This window comes from Rhinolophus sinicus, linkage group LG07 (genome assembly GCF_036562045.2).
Source record: "Rhinolophus sinicus isolate RSC01 linkage group LG07, ASM3656204v1, whole genome shotgun sequence".
Taxonomy (NCBI): domain Eukaryota; kingdom Metazoa; phylum Chordata; class Mammalia; order Chiroptera; family Rhinolophidae; genus Rhinolophus; species Rhinolophus sinicus.
The window spans coordinates 26,969,481-26,987,467 of NC_133757.1; the positions used below are offsets into that span (position 1 = coordinate 26,969,481).

The following is a 17,987-nucleotide window of genomic DNA, read 5'->3' on the forward strand; positions in this document are numbered from 1 at the left end:
ACAAAGAATTGAAATTTTCATCACAAAAGTATCAGTAAATTTAATATTTTTAAGTTCATTTTGACACAATGTAGGAATGTTGCTCAAACACATAAATAAAAACACCTGTTAAGTATTTTAAGAACAGCTTACCAAGAAGCAATAGTTTGAAGTAGAAATAATGCTAAACTGGAAGTCAGGGAATACAAGCATTACTTCCAGCTCTGCTCTGTGGCACCGGGCAAGCTTCAACTTCTCTGCACCTCAGTTTCCTCATCTAAAGAAAATCACAATTGGATAAGTGTCCTTAAGTTCCAAGATTTTTATCTTAAGTTGATGCTAGCTTCTTGAACAGGACTTAAAAAAATCTTAACAATAGAGCCCAAAAACTTCAGTTCCCATTACACATATGTAGCATTAATTTTCTCACTTAAACATGTGAAACTTTTTAAGCACACCCATAATGGTTTTTCCCCATTTGCCAGAATGCCATATTGTGGTCATCTTGGATTATCCCATACCAAGCTTTTTTATTATTATATATAATTAAGGGAGACTATATCATGAGTTTCATTATAAAAGGCAAATTGCTATATATTATATGTCTCCAAAAAATATGCATGTATAATGCTACAAAATTACAGATTTTGATAGTTCTAAATACCATTCATTCCATTTTGAAATATCTACACAACTAAAATTTTTTCATGTAAGAAAAAACACATCCCAAAGTCTGACAACTAATATAAAAAAATGATTTTAAATAACTCAATCAACTAACACTAATAAATACCTACTATGAATGTGAAGCATTTTGATGGGAGCTGTGGAGTTTCAAAAACATGGTCCTTACCCTACTGCAGCTTACAATTTAAAAAAGGAGGCAGGACACATACATTAATACATTGCTTATTCAGAGGTGATCATCCAGGAACCTCACCCTTCCAGTACATAAAGAATATGAAATAATTAAGTAGGATGCATGGCAGCCAAACCAAATGCCACAAAGTTAATGCATTAAAGTGCATGGCCTTTCCTCATAGGCAAAGCAAAGCTGATAAAAAGGATCTGCTTATTAAGATATCCACTTAGCTATTACTTAAGTTTGATAACTGCTAAGTAATTAATGTTGAAGGTCAATATTTTTTACATTTAATGTATGGCATATACAACACAGCATGAAGCGAGTTCGTGTATTTTAGGCCGTTTTGGGTTTATTTGCTTTCACATTTTAAATTTGGAGAATCTATTTTGTCTTCAACTATGTTCAACCTGTGTAGTATGTGTAAGCAATTAAAGATGATACCTGGTAACAAATTATACCAGGACTGCCACCTTTGGGGCAAAATGTATTGTATGTTGTGAACATCTCAGATAACGTAAGCAAAGAGAAATATTATTAAATTTTAACCTTCCAACTTATTAGCCAATACTTTTCTCACTATAGTCTAATCTCTACCCCATCAATAAGGATTATTGATTTTAAATCTCCTATTTAAACTACTGCCTCCTGTATATGTATTATTTCCTTATAAAACTTGACCAACATCTCATCAAGTCTTGAAATAATACTGTTTGTATAAGGTATGACTGGCCCTTTAAAGTAACCTGGAAAGATTCCTGCATCAAGATGGAAAATTAAGCCATTTGATTTCCTTCCCCTCCCAAATGCCTATTGAAACACAAACCAAAAAGAAAGAAAATCCTACAAAATTGTCTTAAAACTAGAAAAACATTCCATACACATACTGCAAGGTATTTGGTAGGAAATGGTCCAGAGAGAAGAGTGAAAACAAGTGTTGACCAACTGCCAAGCACCACTTTAAAAGAGGAGGACTACTAGGGGACATTCATTCAACCAACATTTAATCAGTAGCTATCTATTTTGCCCACAGTAAGGCAATGAGTAACATAATTCCAAAGCCTACTCCCTCCCCTAAACATACCTTGGGAGAGGAAGTGAGGGCTTCAGCGTTAAGATTGCGTGGAGCCCTCTGGGGTGACAGAAGGCTCTAGCTGAGGTATTGGGGGGGGGGGGAGACGATGAATCCAGAGCTTTGATCTGGGTCCAGAGGGCCACCAGAATTGGGAGTTGCTAGCACCAGCTGTCAGGAGAGATGTGAAGAGGCAATTATTTCTAACAAAGAAAAATCTTTCTATATCCCTATCTTCTTCTTCTTCAGAGTTCTGTCCTTCTTGTTCACATATGTAAATTATTATCTCCAAGCTGCTAGAAAATCATTACATTATCTTCCCCTTCCTTCCATCTAAGTAAAAAACAGAAAATCTTGGTTTATTTTCTAAGAATTTATCTCAACTGCCAATGCCATCAAGAAACATAAGTAGGCAGAAACATCATTGGATGCAGTTGCTCAAAAAAGGGCAAATACTTGGAACACTCAAAGAAACCTCTTTTCTATTCTCCGGCCCATCAGTGAAAAACAGTAACTACAATGAAGGTTTTACTATAGGAAAAAGGAGAAAGCTTTAAAAAAAAAAAAATCAATCAATAATTGGCAATCTCCTTAAGACCTGAGATAACAGACTGAAAACAAACAAACAAAAAAAACACCAAAGGACATACTGCCATGAAAGAGAGAACAAAGTTGATGAAGGAGAAATACTGATTTTGAAAACGAGAAAAAAATTACATCAAGTTTCTATTTTGTTTTTTAAGACCTGAATTTTCAAAATCAAAGGCTCCCCAAATGCCTGGCAAGATTATTAGTATGGGAAAACTCAGTATAAAACTCAGTATCTATAATTTATCCCAGTGAAATTTTTTTGAGTTTATAAGATAAAAATGAAATGCAACAACAACAAAGAAAAAGGTGGAAAAGGAGAGTTACCTAAAAAGGTATTTGGATTTCCATCAGCAATGCCAACTTTAAGCAGACAGCAATATTAATCAGATATTTTACTCACAATTCTATATGTTAGAGACAATGAAATAATATTTATAGAGTTCTGAGGGGAAAACATTAACGCAAGAATTAACTCTGTACCCAGGAAAATTCTTAAATGTGAGGGAAAAATACAATCTTAAATAGGCAAAGATTCAGAGAATATACTACATACGTATTCTTTCTGGGGAAAAGTTTTAAGTAAATACTTCAGCAAAATAAAATTTCAATTGGAAGAAAATAACTGAAAAAAGAAATAATGTGAGATAAAAGAAATATCTGTCAACAATAAAATCTACAAAATAGAAATAAATGTAAATATTTTGTTAATACAGTTAAGAAAGGAGAAAAGACGGGAGAAGGGGAACATTTGCAATATAATAAATATATAAGAAGCCATTAAAGAAAAATTAACAATGGGAAACATGAGAGGTGACAATAGCAACAAAATTCTAGATGCTGGAAAGCAGGTCAGAAAACAATCCCAGGCAGACAGTGGGTAAAACTAAGAACTAACTCATTTTACACTCTGAATCTTCAATAGGATTAGGAATTAGCAGCAACACATAACAGAAATGGGAGAGGGGGAGGAAACTAAAATAAAGAGAAATGTGGAGAAAGGTGCTTGAGTTTTGGTTAGATGCTAAGATTCCCTTCCCTACTCCATACTATGTAACTGCTATTCCACCACCACAGCAAAAGTCTGTAGGTTTATTCTTTGCAGAAAGTAAAGCAGTCTCTGAAATAGGTGATACCAGACACCTGAGAGAGTGGGTACCATACAACAAGCAAGAGTATTACATAACCATATACCTATGAGACCCAAACCTCATCCCCAACCCCCTTTTTCTCCTAGGTTGTTTCCTAGGCTAAAACAGTGCTACTAAAAATACGGTCTATTGGGGTGGCCGGATGACTCAGTTAGTTAGAGCGCAAGCTCTGAGCGGAAGGGTTGCCGGTTCCATTCCCACATGGGCCAGTGAGCTGCACCCTCCACAACTAGAATGAAGGACAGCAACTTGGAGCTAATGGGCCCTGGAAAAACACTGTTCCCCAATATGCTCCAATAAAAAATTTAAAAAGTTTAAAAAAATACGGCCTATTGATGGTCCATGAATTGTTTGTCATCACTAATCTGTAACAATATATGTACAGAAATTCAGTGAGAGTAAGCATGTAGAAACTATTACAGCAATTCTATAGAGTTAAGTTTATGTCTATTGAATCTAACGATAAAAATTTGGACTTCTTTTATATGCCTTCATTTTTAAAATTTAATTTTCCAGTAATAGAGGCACTATGATATACTAATGATGGGAACATAAGCTGCCATAACCTTTATAAAGAAGTCATATATACACATATATATAAAATAAATATAACAATAATAATATGTGTGTGTGTGTGTGTGTGTGTGTGTGTGTATACACATATAAATATTAAAGTACCTGGGGAGAAAGTACATTGACTTCTAATTCACTTCTAGAAATATATCCTAAAGGTAACAGTCAGAGATGTTCACTGCAGCATTTTTTACAAAATCACAAAATTAAAAATAATTTACTAAATGTGGGGCGGCTGGTTGGCTCAGTTGGTTAGAGCACGGTGCCCTTAACAAGGTGGCCGGTTCAGTCCCCACATGGGCCACTGTGAGCTGTGCCCTCCCCAACTAGATTGAAACAACTACTTGACTTGGAGCTGATGGGTCCTGGAAAAACACACTTAAAATAAAAATTTTTTAAAAATTAAAAAAAATAAATAAATGTCCACCAAAAAATAAATTATGGTATTTTCATTCAATGGAATATTATTCACTTTTTAAAACAATGCATTATAAACACACATTTATAAGATATCCAAGATGCATTAAGTGAAAAAACAGAAAACAGACAGTAGATATATTACGTTTCAATTTATTCAACTATTGATAGATGGATAGAGAACGGATGGATAAACAGACATATGGACCCAAAAAACTCACAGTAAATAGTCAATCCAGCGTACACACATAAAAGTGTTTATAGTGATTACTGGTTATTCTTAGGTCAGTGTTTTTTAAAATGTTGTCCTTGGACAGCAATGTATGGCTTCCACAATGGCATACTGTACTTCCTTATCATAGTACAAGCAAATAGCTACATTTGGATGTAAGGAGAATGACAATCTCTTTGCCTCTATTATGAAACTTTATCAAAAATGGCATGAAGCCAAGAAAATTTTGAAATTTTCAAACAGAAGCAAGTGACTTTTGTGGTAAACCAACTGAGTTTTTCCTGGAGAGACTTAAAATAGTAAACCTGAGCCAGTACAAAATTTATGGTGGAGAAGAATTCAAAATAAAAGAGGTTTTTTAACGATGTACTCCTCATAATCAACACACAGGTAGGTATCCAACTACACCACTGCAGAAAAGCTTGTAACAATGGCCACAAAGCTAATGGCAAACGTGTAACACTCAGAGAATGAAGAATTAGGCTATTAGGTATCACTCATGCTTTATAAATTCATGATACAAGAAAAGTGATTTTTTATTTACTTAACAATTTATGAGCCATGATGTTACCTAAAAAGTAAGTAAAAGGAATGGGTGCCACCAGAATAGCAGAAAACAAATGATATTCAATTAATAATATGCTTCATGATCTTGGTACATTGTTAAAAGAAAAAGAAATAGTAAAAATTATAACATCAATCTTTTTTTCTATATACTATACAAAGAAATGAATAGCAAGCATGATGCTGAACTATTTTTGAATTAAAGCACATCAGTCTTTAATAAAGTCTGGTTTTGATCTGACAAAATTTTATTTAGAATTTACTTTTTTGATGTTATCTTTAGCAGTTCTGCTATTGGTACTGTGGAGACTTTGTAAAAAGAATCAGAGTACTTTCTACCATTTCATTTGCTCTAGAATATTTGACTACACATGAGAATTACCTATTCCTTAAAATTACGTAAGACTTCACCAACACCACCATAGGGGGCAGTAGCTCTTTAGATTTTAGGCCTTACAACTTTGCAAGTTCTTCTATGGTTTCTGGGCTCTTCGGGTTTGCTTGAGTCACTTTTGGCAATTTGTATTTACCTTCAAAATAATCAATTTCCTTCACATTTTCTAAGTATACTTTCAATCACTTTTCACAATCTATCCTAAAAATAAGTGCACAGCAGTATCACTTAAATGTCCATGGAAAAAGGCTAAGTAAATTATAGAATTATCCACATGAAAACTATGAAGAGGTATACGTATTGAATTGATTTAGAAAGATATTGTGAATTTTTTTGTCTTCAAAAAAAGGAAGTGAAGATTAAGACAATACTTTTTAAATTAAGAGGAAAGATCCTTATTTTTATATCAGAGGAAAGATCCTATATGTTTATACAAACATAGACAAATCATAGAAAGATATCCTCCAAACTACTGAAAACAGGTTAATTTTTTTTAAAGGAATGACATCATGGGATAGCAACAAAACAATTAAAACAATAGGGAGAGAATCATCGGCTCGTCTAGGTACCCTGATTGAAACCAACAGGGCAATGTCACTACAAGTCTTTACTGAGGCCTGTATATTCCTGCCCCTGAATTCTAGGAAATCCTGTATCCTTAAAATAAGTCTCCCTTTTCAGCTTAAACTAGCTTAAGCTAGTTCTATTACTTGTAACCAAAAGCTAAATCAATGTTGACTGTGTTTACTTCACAGAAAAGTACATGATTCTTTAAAGAGCAGGGGGACTTAAACATGTAACAAGGAGCAAAGGTTATCTAGACCAGAAAAACAGAATAAAGAAATGTTGGAAGAAAAGCATTTTTCTTTTACGGCACTGCAGGATCTATATCAAAAAGAGACTGTATAACGAGGAGGTTAAGCAAAGAACAGACTGCAGAGGACAGACCTGAACCTTGAAATGAAAGGTAACCAGGAACCACTGTTACTTCACAAGCAGAGAGAAGTTATAAAAGCCCTATTTTAGAATTATATCTTGGAAATATTATTAGAATGGTACTAGAAAGCAAGATACGATAGAGAGAGAGTAAAAACTAGAAATATAATAGTGAGAAAATTAGAGGACTAATTGGTAATCTAAAGAAAAAGTGAGGATCCAGACAAGCTGCACTGTAAACATAGGTTAGGAATCCCACAGAAGGTACAGGGAAATTTTAAAAAGACGATTCCCGAAGTAAAATGCCAAGGATTGGAAGACTGGAATACAGAACATGAAAAAGTACCATTCCTAGAATTTTGTTTGCTTTCTATGAGTATTAACAGATTTAAAAGCAAAGACGTTCTACAGTCTTTAGCTTCAGTGAAATGGTATAAAAAGGAAGAATCTATGTGCCACTCACTACATTCTAGTTGTTTAAACATTAAACAAAGAACTGAAAAACTCTGATTTTAGCTTACCCCTCTTTGTTTGTGACTGAGCATATAGCTGTGTAACTTAACTGGTCACAATACAGAGCTAGGAAAGCTAATGTAATTAGTCATTACTTTTATACCTATTATATTTCTAGTCATCAAGTTTTTTCTACAGAGATAATTCAATGGAAAATGGTCATGAATATATAAATGGATATGGAACAAAAGCAGAATGTGGCAGGAAAAGCTTACTGAAAAATAAAAGGTTCTGCCTAAAAGGAGTCTAGAACACACCAAAAAAAACCCCTAAAACTCTCATTTTCAAAGCAGAACCTATTTTACTGCCCTTAAAATAACTATTATCTTTTCATGACTTGGAACAAACATTTTAGATTTTTTTTTTTCAGCTGTTTTAAGTTTTTAAAAAGTTTACCTAGGGAGCTAATGCCTATCTTAAACAAGTAAAAAAAATAAATTTTGTAGAACTTACATATATACAATGAAAGCCATTGTGGCCTAATGAGCACCTTAAACACAGAAAAAAGAAAGGAAGTTAAGTATGCAAATGTAATTAATTAGAGATCTAGAAATGTTCAAAATGCTAGTGTACATATGAACCACATACCACCCAGGTAGGCAGGTGACACTGGTATAAAATTATGAAGGAGCTGAATTACAAAAAGAGTATGAATTACTAAGGAAAATTAAAATACAGCACTTCCTGGTTCAGGTGAATCTTATGTCTTATTACTCTCTCAGACTTTGACTACTTACCACACACACACACACACACACACACACACACACACACCACACCACCACCCCAATATGTAAGATGCTTTCTGCTCCCCGCACTCATACACCTTTATTTAACTTTGTTCATCATTTCCTTTCACCAGGTTTGTCATCCTCTTTTATCTTAATTCAATACTGGTCAAACTTCCTTTCTAACTCTACCTCCTGTAGGAATATGAAACCTTCTGTAATATACACTAATCTCTCCCTTCTTCTGAATTTCCATTTAAAGGATAGCCACTGAGCACCACTTTATTACAAACTGCTTTATAATTACATCATTTCACTTCTTGTTTTACCTCCCAAGATAATTTATAAGTTTCTTAAAGACAAGTTCTATGTCATATTTCTCATTTACCCCTCACAAAAACCAAGACTGGATGGATACTCAGGGACCTAACACATTCTTTTTTTTTTTTTTTAATTTATTTTTTTAATTTATTGGGGTGACAATTGTTAGTAAAATTACATAGATTTCAGGTGTACAATTCTGTATTACATCATCTATAAATCCCATTGTGTGTTCACCACCCAGAGTCAGTTCTCCTTCCATCACCATATATTTCATCCCCCTTACCCTCATCTCCCACCTCCCACCCCCCTTACCCTCTGGTAACCACTAAACTATTGTCTGCTAACACATTCTTAATTCATTTATTCCTTTATTTTCAACTCAAATATCTGACTTCCTGTGATTTCAGATTAAATCACTTTACAGCAAATGCTATACAAGTCATGTAAACTTTTCTTGTTGCAATGAAATTTAAAACACACACACACACACACACACACACACACACACACACACAGAGTCAGAAATCACATTTTTAATTTGTAGGATTTAGGACAGAAATCTGAAGTAATCTGTCCAAAGTTAAATAAAGACCACTGAATGTAAAATGATTATCTTCATTTCATTTCCTTCTTCTTCCATTTGTCATTTTGCTGTGGCAGTGATTTAGGAGAACAGGGAGATTTTACTTAAGATTTTGGAACACACAGGGGAGGGGAAGAATCAAAAGATTTACTGCTACTTGACTGGGAGAACATGTATCAACATGTAATAAATTTCCTCTCAGCTTTCCAAAATAGTATAAACTGTTCAATTTTTCTCTGGCTTTATAAAACACCTGTCTCTATAGAGAGAAAACAAATCCCACTCCCCAGGTTTTTGCATCTTATATATGGCACCACAATCCATTCAGTTACTAAACCCAGAAATCAAGCAATTATTCTTGATTTCTCTTTCCCTTACTTCCCCACATGAATCCATAAGCAAGTCCTTGCAATTCTATCTCCATAATTCATTTTGACTTCTCTCCATCTCCACTGTCATCTTAGACCACTGTCATCTCTATCTTGGATTAAAATAACAGTCTTGCTAACTGGCATTCTATGCTTCCCTCTTGCCCACCATCCTCTTCTGAATCCATTCTCCACACAGGAGAAAAGTGATCTTAATACAAGCAGATCACAGTTTCCCTGCTAAAAACTCCTTAATGGCTTCCTGAAGCACTTGAAATAAAATTTAATCTCTTTGTTAAAGCCTGTAACAGTGACATCTAGTCCTGGACTTTTCAATTTCATCTCACACCATTCTCCCATCTGAGAATATACTGCAGCAAGCTACCAGAGTCTCTCTGTTCTCTCTTTCCTATCTCAGGCTTTTGCACCTGCTGTTCCCTGCTTGAAGTATTCTTTCTCCCATTCTTCATTAAAGCTAATCCTTCTCTCTTTTAGGTCTCAGCTCAGATGTCACCACCTCAGAAAGGCCTTCTCCAACCTATACACCATCCTCTCCTCAAACACAAAAAAATCGTTCTCTATTTTAGCCCCTTGCATTTCTTTTTGTAATACTTTTTCTCCTGCATTATTGCATTTATTTGACAATTTATTTTCTGTCTTTACCACTGGAACAAAAGCTGCATAAGCACAGGACATCTGTCATTTCTTTGCTGTATCACCAGCACCTGGCATACAGCTGAGCTCGTAGCTAGTACCAAATCTGTGCCACTCTTTGTTCTAAGCATTGGGAATACAGCAATGAGCAAAACAGACAAAAATCCCTCCCCTCATGGAGCTAACATTTTACTGGTTATTTAGATAATAAAGTAAATGATATAATATAGTAAAAGATGACAAGTGCTGTGGAAAAAAATAAAGCAGGGAAGAATAGGCAGAACCAGAAAGTTGCCATTTAAAATATGAAGTCAGGGAGACCCCACTTGAAAAGGTCTTATTTGAGCCAAGATCTGAAGGACTGGAGCACACATCATTCCAAAAAAAGAAATAGTTAAGTGCTAACACCCTGAGTGCAGAGTGTGCCTAAAATGTTTGGAGAATAGCAAGAAGAATGTCAGCATGACTGAAGCAGAAAGCACCATAGGGAAAGGAATAAGAGATAAGGTCAAAGAAGTAACAAGGAGACTTAAACAAGGTTTGATGGACACTGTAAGGACTTTGGTTTTACTATGAAGGAGATGGGAAGCTACTAGAGCATTCTGGGTAGAGAATTAACATGGGCTGAATTATTTTTTTAAAGAGATCACTTTGGCTGCTAGTTGAGAACAGAGTATTTGGGAGGGAGGGAGGAACGGAAGGATGGAGACCAGTTTGGAGATTATTACACTACAATTACCTAGGTAAGAGATGGTAGTGTCTTGATGGAGACAATGGGGCATGGTCAGATTCTGTATACATTTTGAATAAAGAGCCCATGGGATTTTCTGACGGACTAAATTTGGCCTATGAGAGAAAGAAACATGTCAAGGATAACTCTAAAAGTTCTGACCTCAACAACTGAAAGAAATGAGTTGCTATTTACTATTAAGATAGAAAAGTCTGTGTGGGAGTAGTAGGTATGGCAAGTACATCAACAGCTGAGTTTACAACAACAAAAAGTTCAATTAAAAAATAGGCAGAGGACCTGAACAGATACTTCCCTCAAGAAGACATACAAATGGCCAATAAATATATGAAAAGATGCTCAACTTCACCATTAGGGAAATGCAAATCAAACCACAATGAGATATCACCTCACACTTGTTAGAATGACTGTCATCAACAAGACAAGTCATAACAAGCAGTGGAGAGGCTGTGGAGAAAAACGGACCCTCATACACTGCTGGTGGGAATGTAAATTGGTACAGCCACTATGGAAAACAGCAGGGAGATTCCGCAAAAAATTAAGAATACAATTACCATTAGATCCAGCAATCCCTCTTCTGAGTATCTGCCAAAAAAATTTGAAAACATTTATCCGTGAAGATGTAAGTACTCCTATGTTCACTGCAGCATTATTCATGGTGGCCAAGACATGGAAACTGAAGTGTCCTTCAATAGATGACTGGATAAAGATGTGGTACATATATACAATGGAATATTACTCGGCCTTAAGAAAAAATGAAATACTGCCATTTGCAACATGGATGGATCTTGAGATTATCATCATAAGCGAAATAAGTCAGAAAAAGTCGAGAACCACATGACTTCACTCATGTGGTATATAAAACTGAAAGCAACAAATGAACAAGACAAACAAATAAGCAAAAACTCATAGACAACAGTTTAATGGTTACCAAAGGGAGAGTGGGGAGATACAAGAAGGAAAAGGGGGTGAAACTATATGGTGATGGAAGAAGATCTGACTTTGGGTGGTTAACACAAAATGAAATATATACATGATGTATTATAGAATTATACACTTGAAACCTATATAATTTTATTAACCAATGTCAGCCCAATAAATTTAATTTTAAAAATGAACATTTGAAATATTTAAAAAAAAGAGTTGAGTTCAGCCATGCATAATTTGGTATCTAGTTGACATCTAAGTAAAAATGTGGAATGTGTAGTTAAATATACGGGTATAATAGAGGTCTAGGTGTAAGACAAAATGTTGGGAGTTATCGGTGTGTACCTTTCTGTGTATATGTATTTATGTATATAAAACTAAATGAATCACCAATGGGTAAGTAAACAGAAACGTCCAAGGCTTGAGACTTGCGATACAATAACATTTAGAGGAAAAAGATGAGAAAGAACCAGCTCGCGAGAATGAAAGAATGACCAGTGAGACTGAAGGTAAATCAGGAGAGCGGTATCCTGAAAGTAAAATGAAGGAAGTGCTTCCAAGATCAGGCAGAGTTATATCAGGACTGAAAATTGACCACTGGATTTAATCATTTTTAACTCTGTCCTTTATTTATTCTCCATGTCTATCAAAACGCTACTTAGAAGTCAAAACGCATTTGAAATTATAGTTCCTTCAGGAAATCTTCCTAGACTAGGCTGGCTCTCACTAACTTCCTTCCTATCAGAACTCAGACTTAACATCCATACCATACAACAGTGCTCTCATTTATCTGTTTTGGCTCTTTATGTTGTGTTTCACGTAATCTGGATGCTTTAACTGGAAGCACTTGGAAGGTAAACAACTCGCTTATTCTTACATTTTACTAAAATCCTAAGCACAGCACTGATTATTCTCAACACATGCTTGTTGGTATGTGTAACCTACGTATACAAAAATGTACTACATTAGAGAAAGTCCACCATCTACTCAGCCTAGTATACATACTTGTACATAAATAACACTTAATAAATGTTAGGTTGAATGAAAGAAGGACTGCATTCATGCATGAATGATGAATAAAGGGGATCTTTTATAAGATAGAGAAAAAGGGCAAATTGTAGATGGATGTGAACGATCAACCTGAAGTTACAGATCTTAAACCCTTTCTGCAGCCATCCAATTCAAACTAATTTATACCCTGGCCCAAGGTATACCAGGATAGCTGGTAGAATCAAAAGAAAAACACTCATATATCACACCATAGTCCCTAACTGAAACTGGCAATCTATCGCCATCCATCTCCCATTTCTTTGTGGCTTTACTTCCTCCTACTACAGATGGGTTCTCATACATGTGAGAAAGAATGTCACTTGCACCCTCTCTAATTAACAACTTTAGAGAGAAGGGAGCATCCTTTTCCTAGAATTCATACATCACTTTCAAAGGATTCTGATTGGGTCTGCTTGAGTAATAGGCAATCACTACTGCGATAGAGATGACTAAGCTTGGGTTATAAGACTGACTAATAGCCCACCAACCATTCACAATAGGGAAGAGATGGTTCCCCAAATGTAGAGATACTGAGTTGACAAAACCTGTGCGTGTGTGTGTGTGTATCTTCTACTAGCCACAACCTCCAACAACCCAATTTTAATTGGTGATTTCACCACATTTTGAAATTATCTGACTTTCTATAAAGCCAACATTTGTTTTCAGCTGTTGCTATCACCACTTCTTGAAATGAGACCCGTATGAAGCTCACTTAATCTTCTTAAGCTTCAAGTCATGCACCTTCATTCTACATTCTGACACTTGTTTCATGCAGTCATACCAATCACAATTTTATATTTTCAGTCAGACTTTGCTCACAGTTTTTCAAGATGGAATAATCCAAATCATTTTGGCCAGTCATCATATAGCAGCCTCTTGTTTACTTCATTATATTTGAAGCTTTCACTCTTCATCATATTACTTTTTCTGAGTAGTTTGGATCAAACACAGTAAAGAAAATTCTTAGCACTCAGCATTTACTTTCTCAATTCCAGAATAACACAATACCCATGTAAATCTCATGTGGAAAGAAGTCAAACAAATGTTATACAGGAAGAAATTATACAGGTAAACAAACATAAATGATAACCTGGTCTCTTGATTCAGCTTTGTTGCTCTCTAACTCATGGTAGTTGTTAGACATTAACGTCTAATAGAATTAAAAATCATGCATTTGTGACAAATGGATCTGAAAAGAAAGCCATCTGCTGGTAAAGTTCATGGAACTAAAGTAATAATTTAAGTTGGTATTATCTACTTTGGCTATTTTAGTAGTTACACAGACATTCTTATTCCTAATTGAGGATTACACTTATGGGTATACTTAGTGCATTTGAGGAGGGAAATCATAATGTACTGTGGCATCCCAGGTCCTGTCCAGCACAAACAGCAAGAGACTCTTGTGCTTCAAGACACTTGTGTTTCAGGGTGTTTTTTCCCAAAGGTACAATATTTTCCACTGAGTTTACAAAGTTTTTCTTATAATACCATGGATTTCTTGGCAGATATTTTCCTTCTTTCTGTACACACTAAGATATTTAAATGATTGTCTCCACAAAACCAGTCATAACTCTATAGTGATTATTAAGTCCCTTTTTTGACCTAGAATGTAGATGCCATTAATCATAATATAAATAATTTTCTTTAGGTGCATTACTTTGTGCTTACTAGAGCAAAACACAAACATTCTTCTGACCATCTATATAGCTTCAAAACATCTTCCTACCATATTTATCTCCATCATTTATTACTTAAAAGCCCTTTATGCCACCTTTATATTTAGAAGGATAATAATTAAAACCATTTTAAGATTGCTAATGAAATGTTAAATAATAAACAGTGAAACCAAAAACTACTTTGCTGCTTACATTAAAATTAAAACCCATCATGTGTATTGTATTTTATTAATACCAAAAATAAAATTGTAACTTAAGAAAACTCATACACATTAACTGTTTTATTTTGTCCAAGATTAAAACATAATTAACTTAGTACTTAATAGACTATATAATGTAGTACTCGAATTTTACCATACCTCTTTCTTCGAGGAACAAAAGGCACACAATTTAATGCTTGGACAAAGCCACAATCAGGAACAGTGATCAAAAGAGATGATACCTGGAAATGAAGATCAAAATTTTTAAACTTTGACTGCAAAAACTGTTAGTAAAATGTTTTTATACCCTCATTTCAGTTATGCTTTATATTCAAATTATGTGTTTAAATTTAGAAAAATAAACCTCTTTGCACTTAGGCAAAAAACTTATTAAAACGCAGTGATAAGATCATGAATTTACAAAAGTCACAAAACTCGGAGATTAGAAGTGACCTAATTCAATATCTTCAGTTATTACATGACAGGGAAAATGAGTCTTGCCCAAAGTCACAAACCTAGAACTAAAATCTGGATTTGATTCCAACCCAGCTATTCTACCACCACAACGCTACCTCTGAATACTCACTTCTTATACCTACCATCCCACGAAAATTGCTCACCATGTGAAACCAATCTGCCATATAGAACTGAAATACTCACTGCCTACATACCTGGATCAGACAATTAATAAAAAATTCAACTTTAACTTTTTTCTTCTGCATATAGTTCTTTGCCAAAAAACTTAGTAGAGTACCTGGAGGAAATTGGACAAGACTCAAGATTTTTATCATTTAAAAAAGAAAAAAAAATGTTGTATTAAGTAATCTAAAGCACAAAATGCTTCTTCAATAAGAACAATGCCAAGCCGAAAAGTAAACAATAAAACTACATTAAAAGGGCATGTTTAAAGTATATTTTAAAGTCAAGCTGTACATTTATACTAAAATATATCCCCTCTGGAATGTTTCAAGATATAAAAACTTTTGGGATCACAGTATACTATTTCCAGAGAGGATAGGATGGGATTCGAAGTGTGATGGTGATAAAATTCTCAAGCATTTAAAAGCTCATACATTATCAATGGGCACAGTAGGTATTTATGGTGGTTGCTGTCCTTTTACCCTTTCATAAAACCAAATATAAAATGCTTTGAATTGATATTTACACTTACTTTCATGGCAACAATAAGGAAAAATCTGAATGTGCAAAACAGGTTGTTACACACCTATATTTTTATCCCTCCCTCCCCTTTTGTTAACAATTTTCTAGGTAAGGGGCTCATATTATTTACGAGAATTTTAACAGAAATTAACATGATCTACATGCTGCCCTTCCCTATGAAATGCTAACATCCTAAAAATGTTAAAATAATGCAATGTCTTAATGAATTTCAGAATAGTTTTGCTCAAAGATAATGAATCCATTTCTATTGACTGGCAATTGAACTCTGAAAAATGTCAGGGTATTTCACTGAATCAACTTAAATGGTTTCTACCTATTTAACTAAAGGGTATTAACTTCAGAGTGCACTCAAAACAGATCCCTTGCTGCATAAAAAAACAATTCGCAGTATCAGTAAACTAGGTCTAAGACGCAACTGCTCAAGTTGATGAAATTCCGACCCTGATGAAGTTTGGTGTCTTCATGTTTCATCATTGTGACAACTGTACAAAGTTTTTAACATTCATATGAATTCCTTAAACACTGAACTTTATTTTTCTAGGGATTTGTAAACTTTTGATAACCAAACATACCCCACGAATGTTTTCGCTAAAATAGCTCACAAACACTAAACGCCCCCAAATTTAAATCTAAGAAAACTGAACCTTAACTTTTACATTTTTCACCTTAAAGCTACCACATCTGTTTCGTTGGTCTACTTAAGAGTTATAACATTCTACCTTATATACATTCACCCTACATACTTTGTCATCATAGCCATCTAGGAAGAGACTATACTTGGCAATGAGGACACCATGTTAAGAGACTCAAAATGGACCCTACTAGTGAGAAAGCCAGTTACAAAGAAATCCATCTGGCACTGGGTGTGGTTGAGTTTTGCAGGGAAGAGCGCCTTTGGCCAACTGCAAAAAGGAGCGCGCGTCAGAGAACTGAGTGTATCTGCAAGAAAAGACCTCCAAAGACCATAGACTGGACCCACAATAGGGACGCCGTCGAGTCGGGCTGCAGTGGGAATGCGAACCTATAGCTCGAGGGGTGCGGTCTGAGCGTTGCCCATGTTGTCTTCACTAGCCCCGGAATGAGCCGAGCGGGTGCTTCCAGCGCCCGAGTGGGTACTTCCAACACCGCGCACCCAGCTCCGTACCAAACACCGCACCCGATCCGCCCTTTCCTCCGGGGTTCGACTGCCCTTCGGGCGCGCGGAGGCACACGGTCGCCTTGCTTCCGTCGCACCTCCTAGGCTGTGGGACAGTGGAGAGTTGAAAAAGCCCCGACGTAAAGCAAGCACAGGCTAAGAGGCGGAAGGTTAGCTCTAGCAGCGTGCAACAACACGGAGTAAAAGAGCCGACTTTCCTAGAAAAAGTTTGCGGGAAGTTAGGCGAAAGCGCTGAATGGCCGGGACTATTTAACAGGCGGCTTCCTAGCACAAGAGGCGGATCCCTGAACCGGTTGGGGGGGACCCTGACGGCCCACAAGCTCGCCCTTTGCCCCCTGGCAAACCCTCTAGAAGTCCCTTCATCCTAACAGATCTGGGCGGTCCCGCTCACAGGGAATACCTGTCGTGGTCCCCATTGCCTGCGAGTCCCTGATGGCGGCCATTACATTTCCATCCGGGTATTGCCGGAAAGCCGATCGCCGCGCTACCGGGAGCTCTCGCTGGGGCGGATGGATCCGCACTGCACCTGGGCAAAGCGGAAGAGGACGGAGGCCGGCAGGGTCCTCGCCTCAGACTGGCGAGGGTAGGCCATTGAACTGAGTTCGCTGCTGACCTCTCAAATTAACGCACTTCCCCTGGTGCCTCCCGCGCCAGTGATGGATTCACTCTCCCCCTTTGCTCACCAATAGCTGGAAAGATTCTACTGCCAATGGAATGATCCATTCTATGCTCTTCAGAGTAGACACCATAAGCAGGAACTGTGGTCTGGGCAAGCCCTTGCTGACTGGGAATGGTCTTAATCCTGGGATTTCAGTCATTTCCGGCTTTGCAAATGGCGTCCCCCCACCCCTTGTTTTTGACACACAGGTTTTTGCAGCCTTTGCAGCCCATCTGAATGAAGGGAGCTGCCACAAGCGGCTCTGGAAGACATAGTGAACTCCAAACATATATATTAATAATTCATGTGAAAACTACCGTTAAAAGGTGGGGTCCCATCCCCACCAAAGGATCCCTCCGCATCAAAGGACTCCATCACACGACAGGCCTGAACGAAGAGGTCAATTAATATTATGAGTGGGTTTCCCCCAAAGGCCAGTATGGCTCCTTCTG

The 17,987-nt window shown here is 36.3% G+C and overlaps 1 protein-coding gene across 13 annotated transcripts in view; it reads right to left on the reverse strand.

Moving 5' to 3' along the window:
* The window catches only part of ZNF518A (zinc finger protein 518A), a 93,599-nt gene extending 75,937 nt beyond the window's left edge, over positions 1 to 17,662 (reverse strand). For 4 of the 13 annotated variants that reach the window (XM_074339300.1, XM_074339303.1, XM_074339302.1 and 1 more), the window contains exons 1-2: positions 17,561 to 17,662; positions 14,699 to 14,781 (exon numbers count right to left, since the gene is read on the reverse strand). In XM_074339300.1, the coding sequence (XP_074195401.1) occupies positions 14,699 to 14,781; positions 17,561 to 17,626 (149 nt within the window). In that variant the 5' untranslated portion in view covers positions 17,627 to 17,662. Of the gene's footprint in view, positions 1 to 132; positions 257 to 1,925; positions 2,085 to 13,482; positions 13,591 to 14,698; positions 14,782 to 16,742; positions 17,174 to 17,277; positions 17,458 to 17,560 lie in introns of those variants that run through there. The other 9 variants (XM_019724770.2, XR_012498475.1, XR_002136754.2 and 6 more) reach the window with 9 other exon arrangements.
* Between the last annotated feature and the right edge of the window lie 325 nt (positions 17,663 to 17,987).